The sequence below is a fragment of the Natator depressus genome, chromosome 1, assembly GCF_965152275.1.
Source record: "Natator depressus isolate rNatDep1 chromosome 1, rNatDep2.hap1, whole genome shotgun sequence".
NCBI lineage: Eukaryota > Metazoa > Chordata > Testudines > Cheloniidae > Natator > Natator depressus.
The window spans coordinates 226,531,271-226,551,356 of NC_134234.1; the positions used below are offsets into that span (position 1 = coordinate 226,531,271).

General features: G+C 40.7%; 1 protein-coding gene across 1 annotated transcript in view; it reads left to right on the top strand.

Moving 5' to 3' along the window:
* The window catches only part of EFCAB6 (EF-hand calcium binding domain 6), a 153,739-nt gene that overhangs the window by 91,155 nt on the left and 42,498 nt on the right, over positions 1-20,086 (top strand). Inside the window, exons 16-22 of the mRNA XM_074936748.1 lie at positions 804-975; positions 4,071-4,185; positions 9,438-9,571; positions 11,417-11,652; positions 13,388-13,484; positions 14,524-14,642; positions 16,735-16,962. Of these exons, the coding sequence (XP_074792849.1) occupies positions 804-975; positions 4,071-4,185; positions 9,438-9,571; positions 11,417-11,652; positions 13,388-13,484; positions 14,524-14,642; positions 16,735-16,962 (1,101 nt within the window). The remainder of the gene's footprint in view (positions 1-803; positions 976-4,070; positions 4,186-9,437; positions 9,572-11,416; positions 11,653-13,387; positions 13,485-14,523; positions 14,643-16,734; positions 16,963-20,086) is intronic.

Here is a 20,086-nt window from a genome sequence, read left to right on the forward strand (position 1 = left end):
TTACACACACTTTATTGTACATCTTCTCTATCTTCAAAAGTTATTGCATATTTAATCACAAGTTATTTTAATAGTTTGCTGATGAAGATTGTAGTATTTCAAAGGGAGGGTTATATAGTCTATGTCTGGGGATTTTTCTTTTAAGGATTGAGAAAGGATATGCTAATCCACTCTTTGCACGTAAAGGAAAAATAGTGGAGGTGGCTTATTTGGGTTACTAGGAGTGGGAAGCTGTGAATCATGATGTTATATGACCACATCCTATGGGCAGATATACAGAATATCGCTGATGCCATTTCCAAAGGCCACCAATTGTTACACCTTTCCAGCAGGTGGTAAGACAACATTAGCCTGATTCATCTCTCTTTAAAGTCAATCAGAAAGACTCCCATTGACTTTTGGGGGGATTGGATTGGATCTCATGATGGTTGTTAAAAATGTTAATGGGTAAAATTGGTTCCCCAGAGGCTGGGAAATCTGAAGATCCAAAATGAACTGGTAATCAGCTCCCATATTTGGATGTGAATGGTCTCCACTTCAAAAATAAATAGCCTGTGGCAATATCATGCAATCAGTTTTTACAAACATCAGGTTTCTACTTAACACCCGATTGCACAATATGGCCCTTGGAATCTGCATGGGCCTTAATTTGTGCTAACTATAACTTTGTTTAGGCACAAAAAGAATATTTCTGGTGTTATTGTCCTGTTTATTGTTAAAATAATCCAGTTAATTATTGAATCAAAAGTTTTAAAGTAGAAAACACAAATGACTTGTTTTCATGCGCACTCTTTCAATTTTAGAATGAAACAGATTGAAGATCAGGCCAATAAGCATACCAAGAATAGAACTGTTGATGAAGTAATTGAAAGGCTCAAGGACAGTGTGATACAACAGGAAGCAACTATTAAAGACAGCTTTCTTGCCTACAACAAGCAACCAAATGGAAAAATTAGTAAAGATGATTTCCGGAAGGTAGGAGAAATGCTTGGTGTTTTTATTTATCTTTTTGTTTTTCCTGGAAGGTGGTTTATCGTTTTATAGTGGTGCCTATTCACACACCTACAGCCAAGTCTCCAGGGCTGTTTCAGTCATGAATGAGCTGGAGCATGCTCACATGAGCTGCTTGTTAATAGCATAAGGAAGAATCAGCTTTCATTTCAAAAGGAAAAAAAAGTCAATTTCTAGTCTCTTTTCTTGCAGAAGGAGTACTTGTGGCACCTTAGAGACTAACCAATTTATTTGAGCATAAGCTTTCGTGAGCTATAGCTCACTTCATCGGATGCATACTGTGGATCCGATGAAGTGAGCTGTAGCTCACGAAAGCTTATGCTCAAATAAATTGGTTAGTCTCTAAGGTGCCACAAGTACTCCTTTTCTTTTTGCGAATACAGACTAACGCGGCTGTTACTCTGAAACTTTTCTTGCAGAGATTGCCTGGAAAACCCAAACTGATTTCTAATGTCAAAAAGAACATGCTGCTAGACTCCATCTCTGCAGCAGGTGGCTGGGGAATTTATAGAACCAGACTCCAACCTACCACACACCTTCTCTGTAAAATGAGTTAGTTGCATCTGAGGTGCATCCCAAAATTTTTTTTTAGTTAGCCGTCTCCAAAATCCTTATGCCCCATGCATTGTGGTGTGATCACATCATAGTGGAGAGAAACTAAGTACCTTTGGGTGGAGAAAGGCAGCAAAATGTTGTTTGTAGGCAAACCAAAAATTCCAGTGCTGGTCCTGCTTGTTAAAATTTTAACCCTCTCTGAAGTGAAGACCAAGCTGGCTGCTGGTCATTCAGGCCACTGCTATGTGTCATTGTATCAGTACATTAAGCACATAAAAACAATTTTATGGTTATAGAAGCTGAAGTCCCTTCTCATCTTCAGATCAGATTTGAAGTACATTGATGAAGTGATCCAGGGAATCTTGCACTGTTGCTTCCCATGCTATTCCATTCCAGATCATAATACTCCAAGTATTAGTGCTGTGAAAATATATATTTAAATTGGGTATGCAGATTCTAAAATACTGTGCTGCCATGAGGCTTAATGGATAAACACCGTACACATACAGTAATGTACTGATTATTAATGTGAATAAAAATGTAGGGTGAAATTTTGTGCTGTACCACTGAGAAGCCTTAGGGAGGGCGGACCAAGATGGCTTCATGCCACCTTTGAACTCTTCACGTGCAGGGCTGGCTTGGGAGACAAAACAGCTGCCAGCACAACAGCCAGCCAGTGGGTTGCTCTAACAGCCTGTCCTGAACTGCCCCTTGTCAGCATTGCTGCCTGGAACCCTCATAGCTCTGTGGCCCTACTCCCTCCTGCTCCTGACTTTGCCCTAGCATGTCCCTGCTCTGAGACGTGCACATGCAGTGCCTGTGTTGGGGGAATTCTCCCCCAGCTAACTAAGGACCTTTTAGGCCATATAAAGGCCATGGAAGGAGGGGAGAATCCCTTCTGTAGTGTGCACTTAAAAACTGACTTTAATTAATCAGTTAATCAGATTTTACTGTGCTCACCACAGTGACTAATATGCTTCTGTGGTTATTAGATTTTTTGGCAGTTTTTGATAGTGTGGATCAGCAGACCTGGGTACAGCACTTGGGTGCTAGAGGATCAATATGACTGGGGCTATCTTGAACTGATTTAGGTTTTTACCTGTGAGTGCTCCCAGTTGATTTTGCTTGGTGAATTTTCAGTACTACTAGGATTGTATGTGATGTTCTTCAGGGCCTGTTGTAGCTCTGATTACTTGTCACCCCTGTATGTTGCCTCTTGAAGAGATTTAGGACTGATATGAATTTGCTGTGGTGCAGATTTTCACTCTCTCCAGACTTCAAGAGAAAAAGTATTGCCAACGTTTGCTGTTGGGCGGCAAGAAACTGGCTGAGATTAAATACCAGCAAAACAGAAATTATCCTGGTTGGGTCAGACAGGAGAAATTATGGGAGAGGCATTTCCTTGGGCCTCCTACAATTAGAAGAGGAGGTACTTCCGACTGCTAGTGTGGGCAGAGTCTGCACATTGTCTTTATCCAGATGCTGATTCGGAAGAGCAGGGGGAGACAGCTGTGGTGAAAACAGGATTTACCACGGCAATGAGACCTTTAAAAAATGGCAGCGCAGCTCCCTTAGGACTTCTTATAAGACTAGGTTTTCCTTGGTTTGCCAGTAAAAATTTCATCTCTCATCAGTGTGCAGAATGCTGTGCACTTCTTCATCGGGCTGCTCTCCTTTTCTGAGAGGTGGATTCTGTGTGTGCATTGCAGAAGTGCTCTGAAATGAGAGGTGCTAAGTAATTGTAAAATGTTATTTCTTTGTCTTATTGTTAATAATAATAATAATAATAATTAATAATTAATGCATGAATTAAGAATAAAATTGAAGCCTTACCTCCCACATGCTGATCTGTGCAACATACCTTTGGGACATTGGCTTTGGATTACTGCAATGTGTTTTGTTTTGTTGCCTGCAGCTAATGCAACAGCATGATTAACATTAGTGGTAGGCAGAGGGAACTCCACCTACCTGCTGCTTTTTTCTTTGCATTAGCTGTCTGTGTGAAAGTTGGATTTAAGGTTTTGGTATAACACTGAAAGCCCTTAATTGACTGTTTTACTAACCTCACTGTTCTTCTGACACCCTACAGACTATGGATGCCTCTTTTAAGGGTTGCTAGTACACAAAGAATAAAGAACAAAAATAATCATATAACTGCAGCCATTTGTGCTACCATCAGATCTCATAAGCTAGGCAGGTTCAGGCTTCACGAGTACTTGGATGGTATATGGTCTGGGAACTCTCACTTGCTGAAGAATGTGGTTCTTCTTATTAAATTTATATCTAATCACTATAATTTCAATTCTATATAAGCCATGGTTACCATAAATATGAAGAGAATAGGTAAATTTTCAGACCTATCGAGGTTTAGCTATATAATCAAAACCCCATACAGTCCTTTGAAAATGTACACCTAGGAGCCCAGACATTTTATTTGAAAGGATGGCATGTAAGGAACAAACATTTTCTTATTTCCCTTTTGTTTTGTTTTTTCACTTTGACAGGTGTTGGAAGATCATGGGATGCCAATGGATGATAGCCAGTTTAATTTACTGACTGAGAAATTAGCATTCCCAAATGGAGGGCTGAGTTATCTTGATTTTGTAGCAGTATTTGAAGGTAGATGAACATTAATGACAATCTTACATAAAACAAACCTTTCATTGACTTTTCTCTCTCAATGTTATATAGGGTCATTAGGAGGGTAATTGAGAAGATATAGGCTGTGTTGTTGTCAGGATGCTACATATCCCTGTCACTCCTGATCCAGCCAAGCTGTTGATCATCTAACCCAGTATGTGAGTGAGACTGGAACATGAATGAGGGTGAGCTGGTTAAAGTTCAGTACAGATAGGACTGAGATGATAATTGTCGGGTGTGGAAAGCAACCCCAGATGAGGCTGATCTCTCCACCTTTGATTGAGGGTGGGTCCCATTATCCATTAGTTGAGCTCAGAATCCTAAGAGTTATAGTATTGGCAACCCAGTTGCTGCTGGATGATTTACAGAAGCATGGTCCAAGAAGTCTTTTTTACCACTTGAGCCTGGCCAAAAGATTGCAACCAATTCTTTCAGATATGGAACTTTGTACCATGATCCATTCCTTTGTCACTTCAAGACTGGATTACTGCAATCTGCTCTACGTGGAGGTACACTTCAGGTCAACCTGAAAACGTAAACTGGTGCAAAATATAGTGGCTTGCATATTAAGTGGTGCTTCTCAGTGACAGCACATATCCCTGGTGCTCCATGATCTTGCACTGCTATCTATTGGTTTGTGGATTGAATTGAAGGTATTGCTTTTAATTTATAAAGACATAAATGGCTTGGGACTTTGCAACTTGAGAGACTTCCTCTCCTCTCCTGCCATAGTGCCACTGTTGTGATCAGCAGAGGTGCTTCAGCTGGATCCCCCTTCATTTAAACGAAAGGAGATTGGAAGTAGAGGGTGCTCCATGAAAAACACTCCGCTCTTGAACAGGCGTCCCCCTGATCTGTGATAGCCGAAATCTGTTGACCTTCAGTGCATGCTGCAAGGCACTTGTATACACAGAAGCTGCTGCAGAAGTGGACTGTTGAGGGAAATCAGAATTGTAGTAGGAAGCAGAATGTGGAGTCTGCAGGAGTTTAATTTCATTTGTTTTATTGCAGGGGTGCCCTGAACCTTGGAGAGGCAACTCTTCTTATTTTTCGTGCGCATCTTAATAAATCAGTAAAGTGTAGGCGAGGATTGTATCAGTCATTGGTTTCAGTATTACCTGATGGGGGTTATAATGTACCTCACCTATAATAAATGTTCTCAGCTCAGGAACAAACTTTAACAAACTTTCATCTAAATTGACACAGGCAGTGGAGCTGGGTGATGCTATATTTGGACTGGTTTTGTAAGGTTTTTGTTCTGTCCAAATTTAAAGTTTATTATTTAATGTAAAAAGTGTGTTTATCAGTAATATTATTAATAATCATTCATTATTAGGGCCCTACCAAATTAACAGTGCATTTTGGTCAATTTCACAGTCAGAGGATTTTAAAAATCTTAAATTTTATGATTTCAGCTGTCTAAATCTGAAATTTCACTCTTGTAACTCTAGGGGTCCTGACTTAAAAGGGGGTTAGGGGAGTCGCAGGGTTATTGTAGGGGGGTCGCACTATTGCCACCCTTCTGCGCTGCTGCCTTCAGACCTCGGTCCTCCACCAACAGCCACCGCTCTCCGGCCACCCAGCTCTGAAGACAGCGCAGAAGTAAGGATGCCAATACTGCGACCCCCCTACAATAACCTTATGATGTGTCCTGCTAGGATCACTAGCTTCCCATTTTTTAACTTGATTTTTGTTGCTATTCTTTGCAATTAGCTTTTCTTAGGGAGATAGGCAAGGTGAATATCTACATACTGTCACCCTGACTCTTGGTGAGTAGTACCAACCTCACTCCATCTGCAGTCAGATTGATTTCAGGGCAACGTGAGCAAGGGTAGCAGAATCTGGTCCTTAAGAGGCAAGAAACAATCATAGTTCATTTTCCCAGGCAACAGTTAGATCCAGGAGCCATAGGTGAAATGTGAGTGTCATAGGCAATAACTCATTCCAACTTTCCTTTATATATTTTTCTGTTACTTTTCTACTTTAGTTCCAGATTTTCTGGGTGAAATCCTAACCCCAGTGAAGTCAAAGGGAGTTTTGCCATTGACTGCTGTGGGGTCTGTTTCACCTTCTGTATTATGACTCTTTTGATCTTTTTTCTCAAAGTTGTACAGTTCTGATTTCTGCACTGCTAGCAGTTGCCGTTATTTCACCTGGCTTTAGATATAGGTGAAGGGGAAGAATTGACTTGTAGCTGGCCAATGCAGTATTAAGGCATTCCTTGTATCTGCCCTAACATTCATAATTTTGACCTTGACCAACCATCTGTCCATCAAAACATCTTATACTGTCTCAAAGAGCCTAGTAAAATATGCCTGAAAGCAAGGTAACATCAATATGATCAAAGTAAAACTGGACATATTCTCGAGAGCAGTGTTGCAGTGATTTAATCAGGAGTCTTGTGGTATTTGGGCTTTTTCTTAAAGCCCCAGTTCCTAGGAGTTGTGAGTCTCTACTTTCATTTTTTTTTAAAGTTACCAATCATCATAGTTGCAGAGGAAAATTACCCAGATTTGACATAGAGATTTAAAAAAACAGAAGGCGGAGAAAAAATGAAATTATTATTTTATTAAAATATGATTTTAAGTCAATCTCATGAATTTTGGGGGGGAAAGATTCTTGGGTTTTGAGCACTTGCAGTTAGAAATACGGTTGATATCTGGCATTATTCTACTTCCTTTATGTAAGTAAAACTCCCATTGACTTTAGTGATATGATCACTTCAATAGGAATGTTGCCTGAATGAATAGTGCAGAATCAGGTCCCAAAAAACTGGATGAGTATAAAGCAGGGGGAAGTAGGGGATAAAAATGAGAATCATCTAAATGTAGGGCTGGAAGGGACCTTGAGAGGTCCAAGTCGAAGAACCAGAAAGGCCCACAGTGGATGGCTTTTGATGGTTTCTTTGTTTGGGTGAGGGAAGGATAGTGTTTTTGATATTTCCGAGTTATTTTTGTCCTCATGTCTGTGTCTTAGTGGGTTAAAGTACAAATATATTTTAAAAAGAAAAGAAACTCTGTTGGGAGGTTCTGTTTATTTAACTGATTAATAAGAAAAATTCTGAGTGGAAGAAATGTCAGGAGGTACATTTTTCTGTATAGGTTTATATCATTTTTAAAGTTCAAGTGAAACAAAAATACTTTGAAATTGTAAAACATGAGGAATTTGTTGAAGATATGGTTGATGATGAACCTACAGGTCTGCTACAGTATTTAATCTACTGGGTGAACTACCTTTGTATCATTGGGTCTTCTGGTTTCATGACTCTGAAAGGCCAAAACCTATAGGTTGTGATCCTGCAACACCCCACTTGTGTGCAATCCTTTTTACTTTAATGGGTTTATTCATATGAGTAAGGGTTACAGGATCAGTCCCTTACACACACACATATATGCCTATCAACATGAGGAAAAAAATATTGCAAAATTAAATTATATAAATATATGTTCAGTTATACATAGTGTATTTATGATGACAGTGTGTATCTATATCTAGAGAGAGAGAATACATGACAGCATGGTATGGGAAGGTTTAATTAACAAGAGTTTGTTCTCCAAAACAAGTGCCAATAAAACCTTTCCACTTCACTGCACTGCCATCTATTCTGTATATGCCACTAATGTTCCAGGAAAACTATTTTTAAAATGCTTTAGAGAGTTAAAACATGTTATTTAAACTATTTTTCATTTCTCTCTCTCTCGTAAACCAGATACCTTAGTTACCATGAGTCCAGCTGCACAGGGAACAGAAGGAGCTGTAATAACCTGTAACAGTGACTCAAAATAGATTTTCTATTGCCTAAAAATATCATGGCCCTTCCAGGACTAGAAGTAAATGTAGTGTCCCCCCCAGGAAGCTGGCAATCTCCTGTTCGTGATCTTGCAGATCTGTGAGATTATAAACAGAGAAAAACTGGCACTTGTGCAGGATTGAATCTCACCTGCCCTGGTCCTCAGGTGGGGTAATTTTGGGGGTGAAATTCCACAGTTGGGCTGAGAAGGAAGAAATATTTTGCTGGCAGATTTATTTAGTTGCTCGTGGCTGTTTGAAGCTACTGAAGGTTTGGGTATGTTAGAATGACTTCAAAGGAATTGGGTTAGTGTGCAGTGAGTGGGCGGTGGTGGTGCAGTTGAAGATGGGTCACTAATACATTTCTCAAAAAGAAAAGGAGGACTTGTGGCACCTTAGAGATTAAAAAATCTATTTGAGCATAAGCTTTCATAAGCTACAGCTCACTTCATCAGATGCATCCGATGAAGTGAGCTGTAGCTCACGAAAGCTTACGCTCAAATAAATTGGTTAGTCTCTAAGGTGCCACAAGTCCTCCTTTTCTTTTTGCGAATACAGACTAACACGGCTGCTACTCTGAAACCTGTAATACATTTCTGTGGCACTGTCTGCAGCAATGCAGAATCTGTGTTCCTTCTCACGCAGGGTATGTCAGAGTATGTGTAGACTGGACCTGGAAGGTGTAATTTCCAGCTCAGGTAAGCATACCCATGCTAGTTCCAATCGAGCTATCATGCTGCTAAAAATAGAAGTGTAGCCGTTGGAGCAGGAGCAGCTAGACAGGCTAGCCGCCCTGAATACAATCCCGTCTGAAACCCCCTAAGTATGTAGTCGAGGTAGGTAGCCCTTCCCGACACTTGCACTGCCACAGCTCTACTTCTGTTTTTAGCATGCTAGCTCAATCCCAGCTAGTATGACTCGAGATGGAAGCTACACCTTCCAGTGCCAGTCTAGACATACCTTCAGACAGGCAAGATGAAGACCAGTCACAGCTCTCCTGGACTCCATCCTCTCCTTCTCCAGTTTGATACCATCCTCATTTGGCGCAACACTCAGGAACCAGAGAAGGCTAAAGTAAAAGCAAAAAACAACGATAACAGAAAGTCCCACCTCAACTGTGCCTTCTGCACTAGAGCTTACCCACAGGGGCCTGGAGTTTTTTGCTTTTGTTTTTGTTTTTGCTTTCACTGGGAGAAACCACTGTACCATGGTGCAAAGCAGGAGCTGAGGCAATTTCTGTAAATCAGATGGACATTTACTAATACTGTATTCAACTATCGAAGTATGTAATGTGTGAAGCCTAAAGAATGTGATAGGATTTTTTAAAACAATGTATTGTATACGATAAATAAATAAGACAACTCCATTGGTCCAGTATGTTTAATACCATAGAAAAAGATATTCAAGTCACAGATTGCTTTACTCTGATTTAATTATTTCAGATCCCAGATTGAATGGACCAGGAGCTACATTATATTGCAGTCCAAACCACCGAGTAAATAGCACTAAATTTCACTACATGACTGCTGAAGAATGTCTAAGTCAATTTAATGATAAGCTGATGGAAGGATATGGGGTAAATAAATGCAACTGTTGATTGCTTTTGACAATATAGCTAGTTATGTTAAAAATATTTGTTAAAAGGTATTTTTAAATGGAGTTGTCAGAAAAGAGACTCTATAAAAAAGATATTGGCGTTCAATGTTTATTCTCTTTCAGTGACTTCCAGAGCAAACATACTCAGTTTACAATTCAAAAGCTGATTTTCTAATTGCTATCCCTGCAAACTCTTCCTGGGATCTGAAACCCAAAATATTTTTTCCAATTCTTTTATTGTCACTAGTAGTAAAGACTGTGCAACCAGAATCAGAACTGACATGTTGATGGTCCACAAAGAACAAAGTCCAGATGAATCTTCCATATCTATATTGATTTAGCACTGCTACAAATAAAAAACTTTTTTGTTGGGAAAATAAAAGCAATTTTTTACATACCCTCTTTTTCAGCTATAGCCACAGTTTAAGAAAATATTTATTTACATTTCAACAAAAGTAAACAGCTCTTCTGCACTTCTTAAACACGTGAGTAGACCCATTAGTGTGATTGCTAACAGAAGAAAAGATTTGCAAGATCAGATCCATGATGCCTAAAGATTTCAATGAGCAATGCAGTGCCCTTAAGCAAGAAAGCAGATTTTTCCAGAGATGGCACCAGTAAAAATCTAGAGGTCCCGGAAGAAAGCACTGGTCTCAAAAGGAATTGAAATCATACAGCTTATTATTAAAATGACATTAAAATACAAAGGTGAATTGGTGAAAAGTGCCCCTGTGGGATAGGAGCCCACCATGCCCCACCATGATTGGCTGGTGCACTGACCAATGGCAACACAGCATTGTATCCTCTTGTTAGGACTTGATGCAATCAAGAGCTATCTGCTGCCATGATAGGAATGTAGGGCTATTCTCATGGCCAGCCACTGAATATAGACAAGGTATTGTGACAATAGCACAGAACTACTGGGCCAAATCAGATTTTCTGTTGATGTGTATATAGGCAAAAAACAATGGAGCTGTGCTCATTTATACCAGCCTAGCGTCTGTCCCACCGTCATGGTATTATTGCGGTAAGAATTACTTACTTTTCTACATTTTGTTAAATAATTATCATTAAAATTTATCGGTTGAAATCCTAACATAGACATGTATAGAATAAGAGAAATTATCATTTTTTTAGCATTTGCAAAACAAAAGAATATTTAATCATTATCCTTTGGCTGAATGCAGTTCTATCTATGTTCCTGGCATGACTAATACACCAATAAACACACCAATATTCAGAGATCCTATGTTTAGACCAACTAAAGCACTCTGTGGCAAAGCTGGCCATTCTATAATAAATTATTTCTGAAAACGTATCACTTCTAAATTCACTCTGATTTTTTTTTTCGCATTTTAACGGAGGGAAACCGTTCTGGAGGGACATTCATTTTTGAAAGGTCTCTTCTCATAATGGTTTCATCTAAGTGTGTAACAAAAAACATAGAAATAAGGTGTTTTATCATTATAGAATTGATGGGAGCCAGGATCCAATTGGCCATATGTGTAGAAGGCTTGCAGATTGGCTGCCAAGTGGTTTTGCATCAGTTCAGTATTTGTTTGTAATGAGGGGGGATAGGACTTCAGTTCATTTAGGGACAATGATAGAAGATTTTACATTAGCTTTATATGTGAAGTAGGTTGACAATGTAGAGTCTAGTAAGGAGGTGTTATAGGTGTTGTATATCATCAAACTGCCTTGCCATATTTTGCCTGTTGTCAAAATAAATCCATAATGAATTCACTGTTTATATTTTGAAATGTGTAACTAATGTGTTTTATCTGAAAGTTCAAGCATTGACATTCAGTTAAATATTCTTTGTTAGGACACCTACTCTGCCTTCCATAAAACAGATAGTAACCGTGATGGTATCATCAACATGCTTGATTTTCGACGCCTCCTGGAGAGCTTTGTGTTCATCCTTAGAGATGAGGAATACTCACGCCTGCTTGGTATATTGGGCATGAACCTGAACTCTACATTAAATTACCAGGAATTCCTTCAACTTTTCCAGACCCAAGAAACAAAAGAGGCACGTCCTTGGCTGAATCCATCTCACAAGTAAGAAGGACAGCAATGTTATAGTATCTATACTGATCGTATACATTTATAGAAGTTAAAATCATAGAAATGTAGGGCTGGAAGGGACCTTAAGAGGTCATCTAGTTCTCCCTATGTGCTGAGGCAGGGCCAAATATACCTAGACCATCCCTGACAGGCATTTAAGTAACCTTTTCTTTAAAACAGTTTGTTTAGTGTTTGCCTAACCCGTTCTTAAAAAAAATGGGGATTTCACAATCTCCCTTGGGAACCTATTCTGGTTCTTAAATATCCATATAGTTAGAAAGTTTTTCCTAATATCTAACTTAAATGTCCTTTGCTGCAGATTAAGTTAATTATTTCTTGTCCGACCTTCAGTAAGAATGGAGAACAACTGGTCACTGTCCTCTTTATAACAGCTCTTAACATATTTCCAGACTGTTATCTGGTTCCCCCCATGCAAGTCTTCTTTTCTCAAAACGAAATATACCCATTTTTTTAACCTGTCCTCATAGGTCAGGTTTTCTAAACCTTTATCATTTTGGTTGCTGTCCTTTGGATTTTCTCCAATTTGTCTATATGTTTTTGAAAGTGTGGCACCCAAAACTGGACCCTCATTGAAGAGGAGGTGAAAATACGTTGAAACTTTCCAGTTAACTCTTTATATCATTTAATTGATCAGTAATTTCGCATAATGGAAATCCAGTTACCAGTGATATGAAGTAGAACGTTATATAAGTCTGTCTCTCTAAAGCAGAGGTGGGCAAACTATGGCCCGTGGACCACATCCAGCCCATCCTGCCCGGCCCCTGAGTTCCCGGCTGGGGAGGCTCGCCCGCAGCCCCTCCCCTGCTGTCCCCCCTCCCCCATAGGTACGCCGCCACGCGGGCTTGCGCCCACCCACCTCCCAGGCTTTCCAATAAGTCGGTCCTGCCGCTCTGAGCGGCATGGTAAGGGGGCGGGGGGAGAGTTGGATAAGGGGCAGGGGGTTCCAGGGGGCAGTCAGGGGATAGGGAGCGATTAGATGGGGCAGAGGTTCTGGGGGGGGCGGTCAGGGGACATGGAGCAGTGGGGGTTGGATGGGGGTGGGGTCCTGGCGGGGCAGTTAGAGGCGGGGGGTCCCGGGAGGGAGCAGTCAGGGCACAAGGAGTGGGGGGGGCATTGGATGGGTCAGGGGTTCTGAGGGGGGCAGTCAGGGGGCAGGAAGTGGTAGGGGCGGATAGGGGTTGGGGTCCAGACTGTTTGGGGAGGCACAGCCTGGCCTTTCATACAGTTTCTCAACCTCGATGTGGCCCTTGGGCCAAAAAGTTTGCCCACCCCTGCTCTAAAGCTACCAACTTTGTAGATTCAGTGGGTTCTGATCTAAATTACTGAAGTAAATCAGGAATACCTTTATTGGAGTCACTCCAGGTCTTGTGATATGTGACTAAATTGTTTTTGTTTCTAAGATAGTTAACATTTCCTTCTAGCTGGATAAATGATCCGTGTTTGCTATTAAGTCTGGAGGCAAGTTGAACAACATTGATCTGAAAATAAACAGGGAATTACAAAATTTAAGATGTCTTCCCTAACTTGCAGCTGGGGAAATAAGGCAGTATTTAAAGAATTAAGTTTACACAGATGTGAAATAATAGTCTTTAAGGGTTTCTTAGAAACTAAAACAAAAAATAAAAAAAACCTCCACAAACTTGTGAGAGATTAAAGATTCTATTAAATGTAGAACACTGTTAGTTATTATTTTATTTTTCTTTCTGAGACCAAAACAGACAATACCGGATGCAGAACTAGCTTGTGATCAGGCTCATTACTATCTTGTTATCAAAGCACAGACCAGATGGCATGACCTAGCAAGGGTAAGAAAAACATTTTCATTAAATAAATAAGCTGCACTAATGGATTTTAGAACATTATGCAATGTCGATCTTCAGGTTATATAAATATTCAAAAAAGGCATTTGTAAAATAGCTCATTAATGATAAAAACTTATATGTATAAAACTAAAGTGCTGGAGCATTTGATTTTTAAAATTTTAATTATTTAGTAGTTGCTATTAGAATTGTTTCTAAAATTTTCTTTATATTACTATTGTTATTTCTTATTCTTTATTATTAAATATGTGTATTGTAATAGTATCGAGAGGCCCCAATGATGGATCACGGGATCCATTGTGCTAGGCACTGTACATGCACACAGAAAATAGCACTCACAATACAGTCCCCATTAAGGCAATTAGTCTGTGCCAAAATACCAATAATTATATAAAGAGAAACTTATAAACAATCTTAATAAAAACTAAATAATTAAAATTTCATGTATCTGAACCAATTATTGTATACTCTGAGGATAGTGAAGGGCAGATAGTCGTGGATTGAGAAAAGGATGAATGGGGAGAATAAACTTTGTTATTTCATTACATTGTTATAAAATTTCAGTAAATGAGTCCATACTGCTGCTACTTAAAATTTGCAAGATGAGTATGCACAGCTGCAACTAAAGAATGCTTTATATTAGTTTATGGCACAACAAGCTGGAGCCAGCATCTGCAGAATTGGACACCTCAGTGTGGATTTTCAGTCTGTACTTTCCACCTCTATGCATCAAGGTTCGTGCATACCCACACCTGTATGCACACTTTTAATGCTCAAACCCCAGTGTACACAGGTGATAGAAGTTTCATATGCAAAACACAATGCCAGCATACATATGTGTTACTTCACCAAGAGATCCATGCACACAGTGAAGGCTGATAATCAGGCCCAAAAACTCGTTAAAAATGGAATTCATCTTCGTATGTTTTTTCATTCTTCCCTAATTCCTATTATTGCGTATGAAGAGATCAAGTATTTTGTAAAGCCTGTTGGCTCTTGTTATTAAAAGTTTCTTAAATTCTAGACTTTCCGTGAGTTTGATAGTGAAGGCAATGGAATTGTGCAGCCAGAGGATTTGAGAGCTGTCTTGTTCAGATTTGCCATTCCAATCACCCCAAAAGAATTTGAAAAGCTTTGGGCAAGGTAAGGTGGCTCTAAATATTAGTTCTTCAGCAACAACGTATGTATTTAACCTGACATAGGAATCTTATCGAGGACAGTGAATTACAATTGTTTACTTTCTAAGGGAGACTTATTTTATTATGTTGATATCAGCTCATCATGATGCCGTGTTCCAAAATGCGGCCTTTTATCACACTAAGATCACTAACAAAATAAGGTAAATGCCTAACCAGTTCTCAATGAAGTCAGTGAGTCTAACTTCTATTGGGTTTAATGGTATTGCCTGCCCCCTTTTAATTTGAGCTACCCTTTCATCTCTGGTTTCAGAGTAACAGCCGTGTTAGTCTGTATTCGCAAAAAGAAAAGGAGTAATTGTGGCACCTTAGAGACTAACCAATTTATTTGAGCATAAGCTTTTCGTCATCCGATGAAGTGAGCTGTAGCGCACGAAAGCTTATGCTCAAATAAATTGGTTAGTCTCTAAGATACCACAAGTACTCCTCTCCTTTCATCTCTGATGATGACTTGGATTGCAAGTGAAGTAATTTGGTTTTCTGCTAGGACCTTATTTATATACACAGATGCCCACCAGTTCTTCCTAGTTGGCAGTCAGTTGCAGGGAGGCTTAGGACTGGAACAGCAGGAGTGTTTCAGGTCAGACTGGAGGTGCATCGGCAGAGCTCTTTGAAGGAAGCTTGTCTATACTATAGGTGTGTCTGAAGTCAATGCTATCAGCTACTTCTTTTCATGAGATTAAATTCACTCACAAAATTTTCAGCTGAAATAAAAATGATTCACTGGAAAGAAATATGATATGTAGCAAACACATAACAAAGAAAAGTAAGATTGTTTCATGCTGTGTAAAAATTGTGAGTAATACCATGATACATTTTTATAGACAAGTAATTTGTTGTGAAGGGGGGAAAAACACTAGCCCTATTTCAGCTGAGAGTAGTAGTGCTGTAAATTGTGTCTGAAACAGGAGAAGAATGTCAGATGCATGTGACATTGTATAAAATCCACCTTCATTATAAGTCTTTAAAAACACAGACTCTCTATGGTATAAGGCTCAGGTGTATGGTGTCTTGGTTTCAAACTGCATTAACTATATGGTTTATTTCCTAGCACTGATTCATCTCTGAACTATTTTCTACTTCATTACATTTTACTTTCTATTCTTATTCCTTATGGATGTCATGCCACACTACAATATGTCCCTTCCATTCAGTCATCTGCTGCACAACTTCATTCCCAACCACCACGCATTTATAGGATATAAAATCTTTTATTTACCTTCTGTGACTGTATGTAGAATAAAGGAATTGGAATAACAACTAAGCCTAAATTAGGCTTTTCCCTGCATGGGTGCACTCGAGAAAGAAGGGGTTGCACGGAGCACACCTACAGCGAGGTCTCTATCTAAAAAGGCATAAACAGTTTTAATACAGTGAGGCCCAGATTTTTTACGAGTGGCTTGACATTTAGGGCCTGATTTTTAGAAGTGTCACAACTCGTATTGAAATCAGTGGTCAGCACCTCTTGAAAGTCAGCCTTTCTGTATCTCAAGTCAGGCACCTAAAAATAAGGCACTGTGAGGTAGAGAATATTTCAGTCAACTTTCTCCTTAGGGTAGAATTTTCAAAAGTGCCTAAGGTTATGTCTACACTGGAAAAAAAGCCCTGCAGCAGTGAGTCTCTGAGCCAGGGTCAACCGACTTATGTTCATGGGGCTCGCGCTACAGGGCTAAAAATAGCAGTGTAAACATTCTCACCTCTTGGGCTGGAGACTGGGTTCTGAGACACACCCCACTTTCTGGATTTCACAGCCCAGCGGGATTGTCTGCACTGCCATTTTCAGTCCTGTAGTGTAAGCCCGAGGCAGTTGACCCAGGCTCTGAGGCTCACTGTTGTGGGAGATTTTTTGCAGTGTGTAGATGTACCCCAAGTCCCATTGAAAGTCACTCTTACACGCTTTTGGCATGTCATCTATAAGGGCTGAAAGTCAATGAGACTTTAGCGGCTAAGTGACTTAGGCATTTTGAAAAATTTATGGTAATGCCTTTCAGTGATGAATATATGAATATTTCATTTTAAAAGAATATTTCTTTTAAAAGGTATGATACATTTTCAAAAGGCTACCTTACTCATCAAGAATTTCTACAGAAATTGGGGTTAGAGTTTGCACCCGCTCACACTGGACTAAACAGACATATTGTGGAAGACAATTATGCAAGTTTAATGGAGCATTACAGTAATCAGCAAAAGAAGCATTTGGAGATGGAAGAGCAGCAGAAACAGCAAACTAAAGCCCTACATGTTAGTGAGATTAAAAAGCAGATCAAGTAAGTTATTTATCAGTGAAGTGAATAACTTTCATGCTGTGTTTATCGTTACTGTGGTAAAGCATACATATATGTATTTACAAACCTTCTCTGAAGATAAATCCTACTAGATACTGGGCCAAATTTATACCCAGTGTAACTCAATTGATTTCAGTGGGGATAAGTTTGACTCATTGAGTTGTTTGAGGCAATTCTAAAATATTCTCCCTGGAAGTATGTCATTCATTTTGTAGAGTTTATGGCCCCAATCCTGGGCTGTGTCAGAACTACTATTGACATAAACCGGGGGAGAAGAGCAAAGGTAGCTTTAAGCCAAGCCTCCTTTGCAGTTCTCTGATCATAGAGGTGACTGGGAGTAGGCCTGTCCCAGTAAAAATTAGAGCAGCCTCCGGGTTGATTTAATGTACACCCAGCTGTTTCTGACCCAAAGGGGCATTTCTGGTACGTGGGATCAGTGGAGCATGAGGACACCTTAGTCACAAACCCTTCCTGATTACCATGCCCAGTGCATGGAGGTGGGTGGAAAGCATAAGAGCTGCTATGCTACTCGGAATCCTCCACCACTGGCAATTTTAAAATCAAGATTAGATGTTTTCCTAGAAGATCTGCTCTAGCAATTATTCTAGGGATGTTCTATGGCGTGTGTTACACAGGAGGATGATCACACTCGTCCTTTCTGGTCTTGGAATCTATACATTTGTTAAAGTAAAATTATGGCAGGGTTGTGTCTCTGGAGCAGCCACACAAAACTGCCCTAGCAGGGTCCAAAATCTGGTCCTATATAAGAGAAGCAAACAACAAACATCTTGTCTCTAAACTGATGGAGTCCCCACCTAATTTCAAACAAACTCTACATCCTCAGAGATAAGACATCTGTCCTGGGAGATCTGGCTGACAAACAAAAAGGTAAAGTAAATGAATGCCATCTTCCCTGGTTAGACTGCTCAGAGGATTCCCTTACTGCCAGCTAAGTATTTTCCTTGGGCTGCTGCTCCTAAGGCTCTGGACACACTACAGCTTACATCGGTATAAGTTATGTCGCTCAGGGGTGTAAATAAGCCACCCTCCGAACGATGTAAGTTACATTGACCTCAGTGCCGGTCTGGACAGTGCTACGTTGGCGGGAGAGTTACCGCTGCTTGCAGGGGCTGAAGTAATTAAGTGATGGGAGAGTTCTCTCCTGTCGGCTTAGAGCATCCGCACTAGTGGTGCTACAGCGGTGCGGCTGCATCAGTGCACTGTGCTGCTGCAAGCTCTTCAGCGTAGCCATAGCCTAAGCTTCCTTTATTGCCACCAAAGTCTTCTCCGGACTCCTTCTCTCAGGACAAGACCATCTCAGGTTTTAGCTCTCTCTACTAGAGGAGGCTATTCCCATCTCCCTGGGACTCAGAGGAGAATCTAATGATCCCCATTTGCCCCAATGAGTCTAAAGTAATTAACCTGCAGCTCCTTGTAGAGTTCCAGTACCGTTAACAGAGTGAGGCAACAGGAGAATCCTGTTGCCCTCTTACAGTTCCAGAAGGTTATTGATTGCCTTGGCTACTTGGATCACAGCAGCCCCCATGGTAGATTTGCCCACTCCGAATTGATTCCCGACTGACCGGTAGCAGTCAGGCGTTGCAAGCTTGCACAGGGCTATCGCCACTCACTTCTCAACTGTCAGGGCAGATCTCATCTTCGTATTCCTGCCCTTCAGGGTGGGGGAAAGCAACTCACAAAGTTTCATGAAAGTGGCCTTACGCATGTGAAAGTTTTGCAGCCACTGGGAATCATCCCATACTACAACACTATGCAGTCCCACCAATCTGTGCTTGTTTGCTGGGCCCAGAATCAGTGTGCCACTGTATCAACCTGCCCCAGTGCCGCCATGATATCCCAATTACCACATCCCGTACTTTCAGGAACGTCTGTGTCCGTGTCCATGACCTCCCCACAATCTTCCTCGTGTTGGCGGCTCCTAGCTAGGTTCTGCACATACTGCAGGATAACGCACGAGATATTTACAATGTTCATGAAAGCAGTGCGCAGCTGACCGGGCTCCATGCTTGCCATGCTATGGCGTCTGCACGGGTAACCCAGGAAAAAAGGCGTGAAACGATTGTTTGCCCTTGCTTTCAAGGAGGGAGTGAGGGGAGACTGACAACATGTACCCAAACCCAGCTGCGACAATGTTTTTGCCTCATCAGGCATTGGGAGCTTAACCCAGAATTCCAAAGGGCAGCGGGGACTGTGAGATAGCTACCCAGAGTGCACCACCCTGTGAGTTGATGCTAGCCACGGTATTGAGGATACACTCTGCCGACCTAATGCGCTTAGTGAGGACACACATGATCAACTGTATAAAATTGCTTACTAAAGATCGACTTCTATAAAATCAACCTAATTTCATAGTGTAGACATGCCCTTAGAGTCCACTCCCCTTGTCCAGTGACTCTTGAATTATTCATACACAGTGGAACAGCTTCAACAGGAGAGACTGAGGGCTATATCCTATAGCCTTGTGGTTAGTGCTTAAATCCTTTCTCTTTTTAGGCAGAGGGTGGATTGAACCTGGGTCTCCCACATCCTGCATGAATGCTCTAACCACTGAGATCAAAGTTGTAAGGTGGGGACCACTTCATCATCAAGCCAGATTTTCTGATCTGGCGGGCAGCCTCTGAGCACACCTATTTGTTTGGGCCCACAGGTGCTCCTCTGGTTATCTCATCTATTTCTCCCCAGTTCATGGATTACTGTGGAGCTTAGGCAGGAGATAGGCATCCAGATGCCTAGCGTGAGGCAACAGTATGCACGTCTAGAGGCAGAAACATAGGCTCCTGGGGAACCTTTACTGCAAACTTTTAGGTGCTGAGCGAGTTTAGCTGTCCATTGGGTCAGGCAGCAGCCAAATGCCAGTTTTGGGGGTTGCAGTGGTGCCTAAAACTAAATCTGGAGTTTTGGCAGCTAAATATCTTTGTGGATCTGGGTCCAGATGCTTCAGAGGAAGATGTTAGTGGCCCCTCCCTCATTAGATTTTATCCCAGTCTCTAATAGTTAGAGATTGGCTTAAGACCTGAAGCATGAGGTGTAATATCCCTTCTACAATTTTTGTTATTAATTATTATAACTCTGGATATTCTTGATA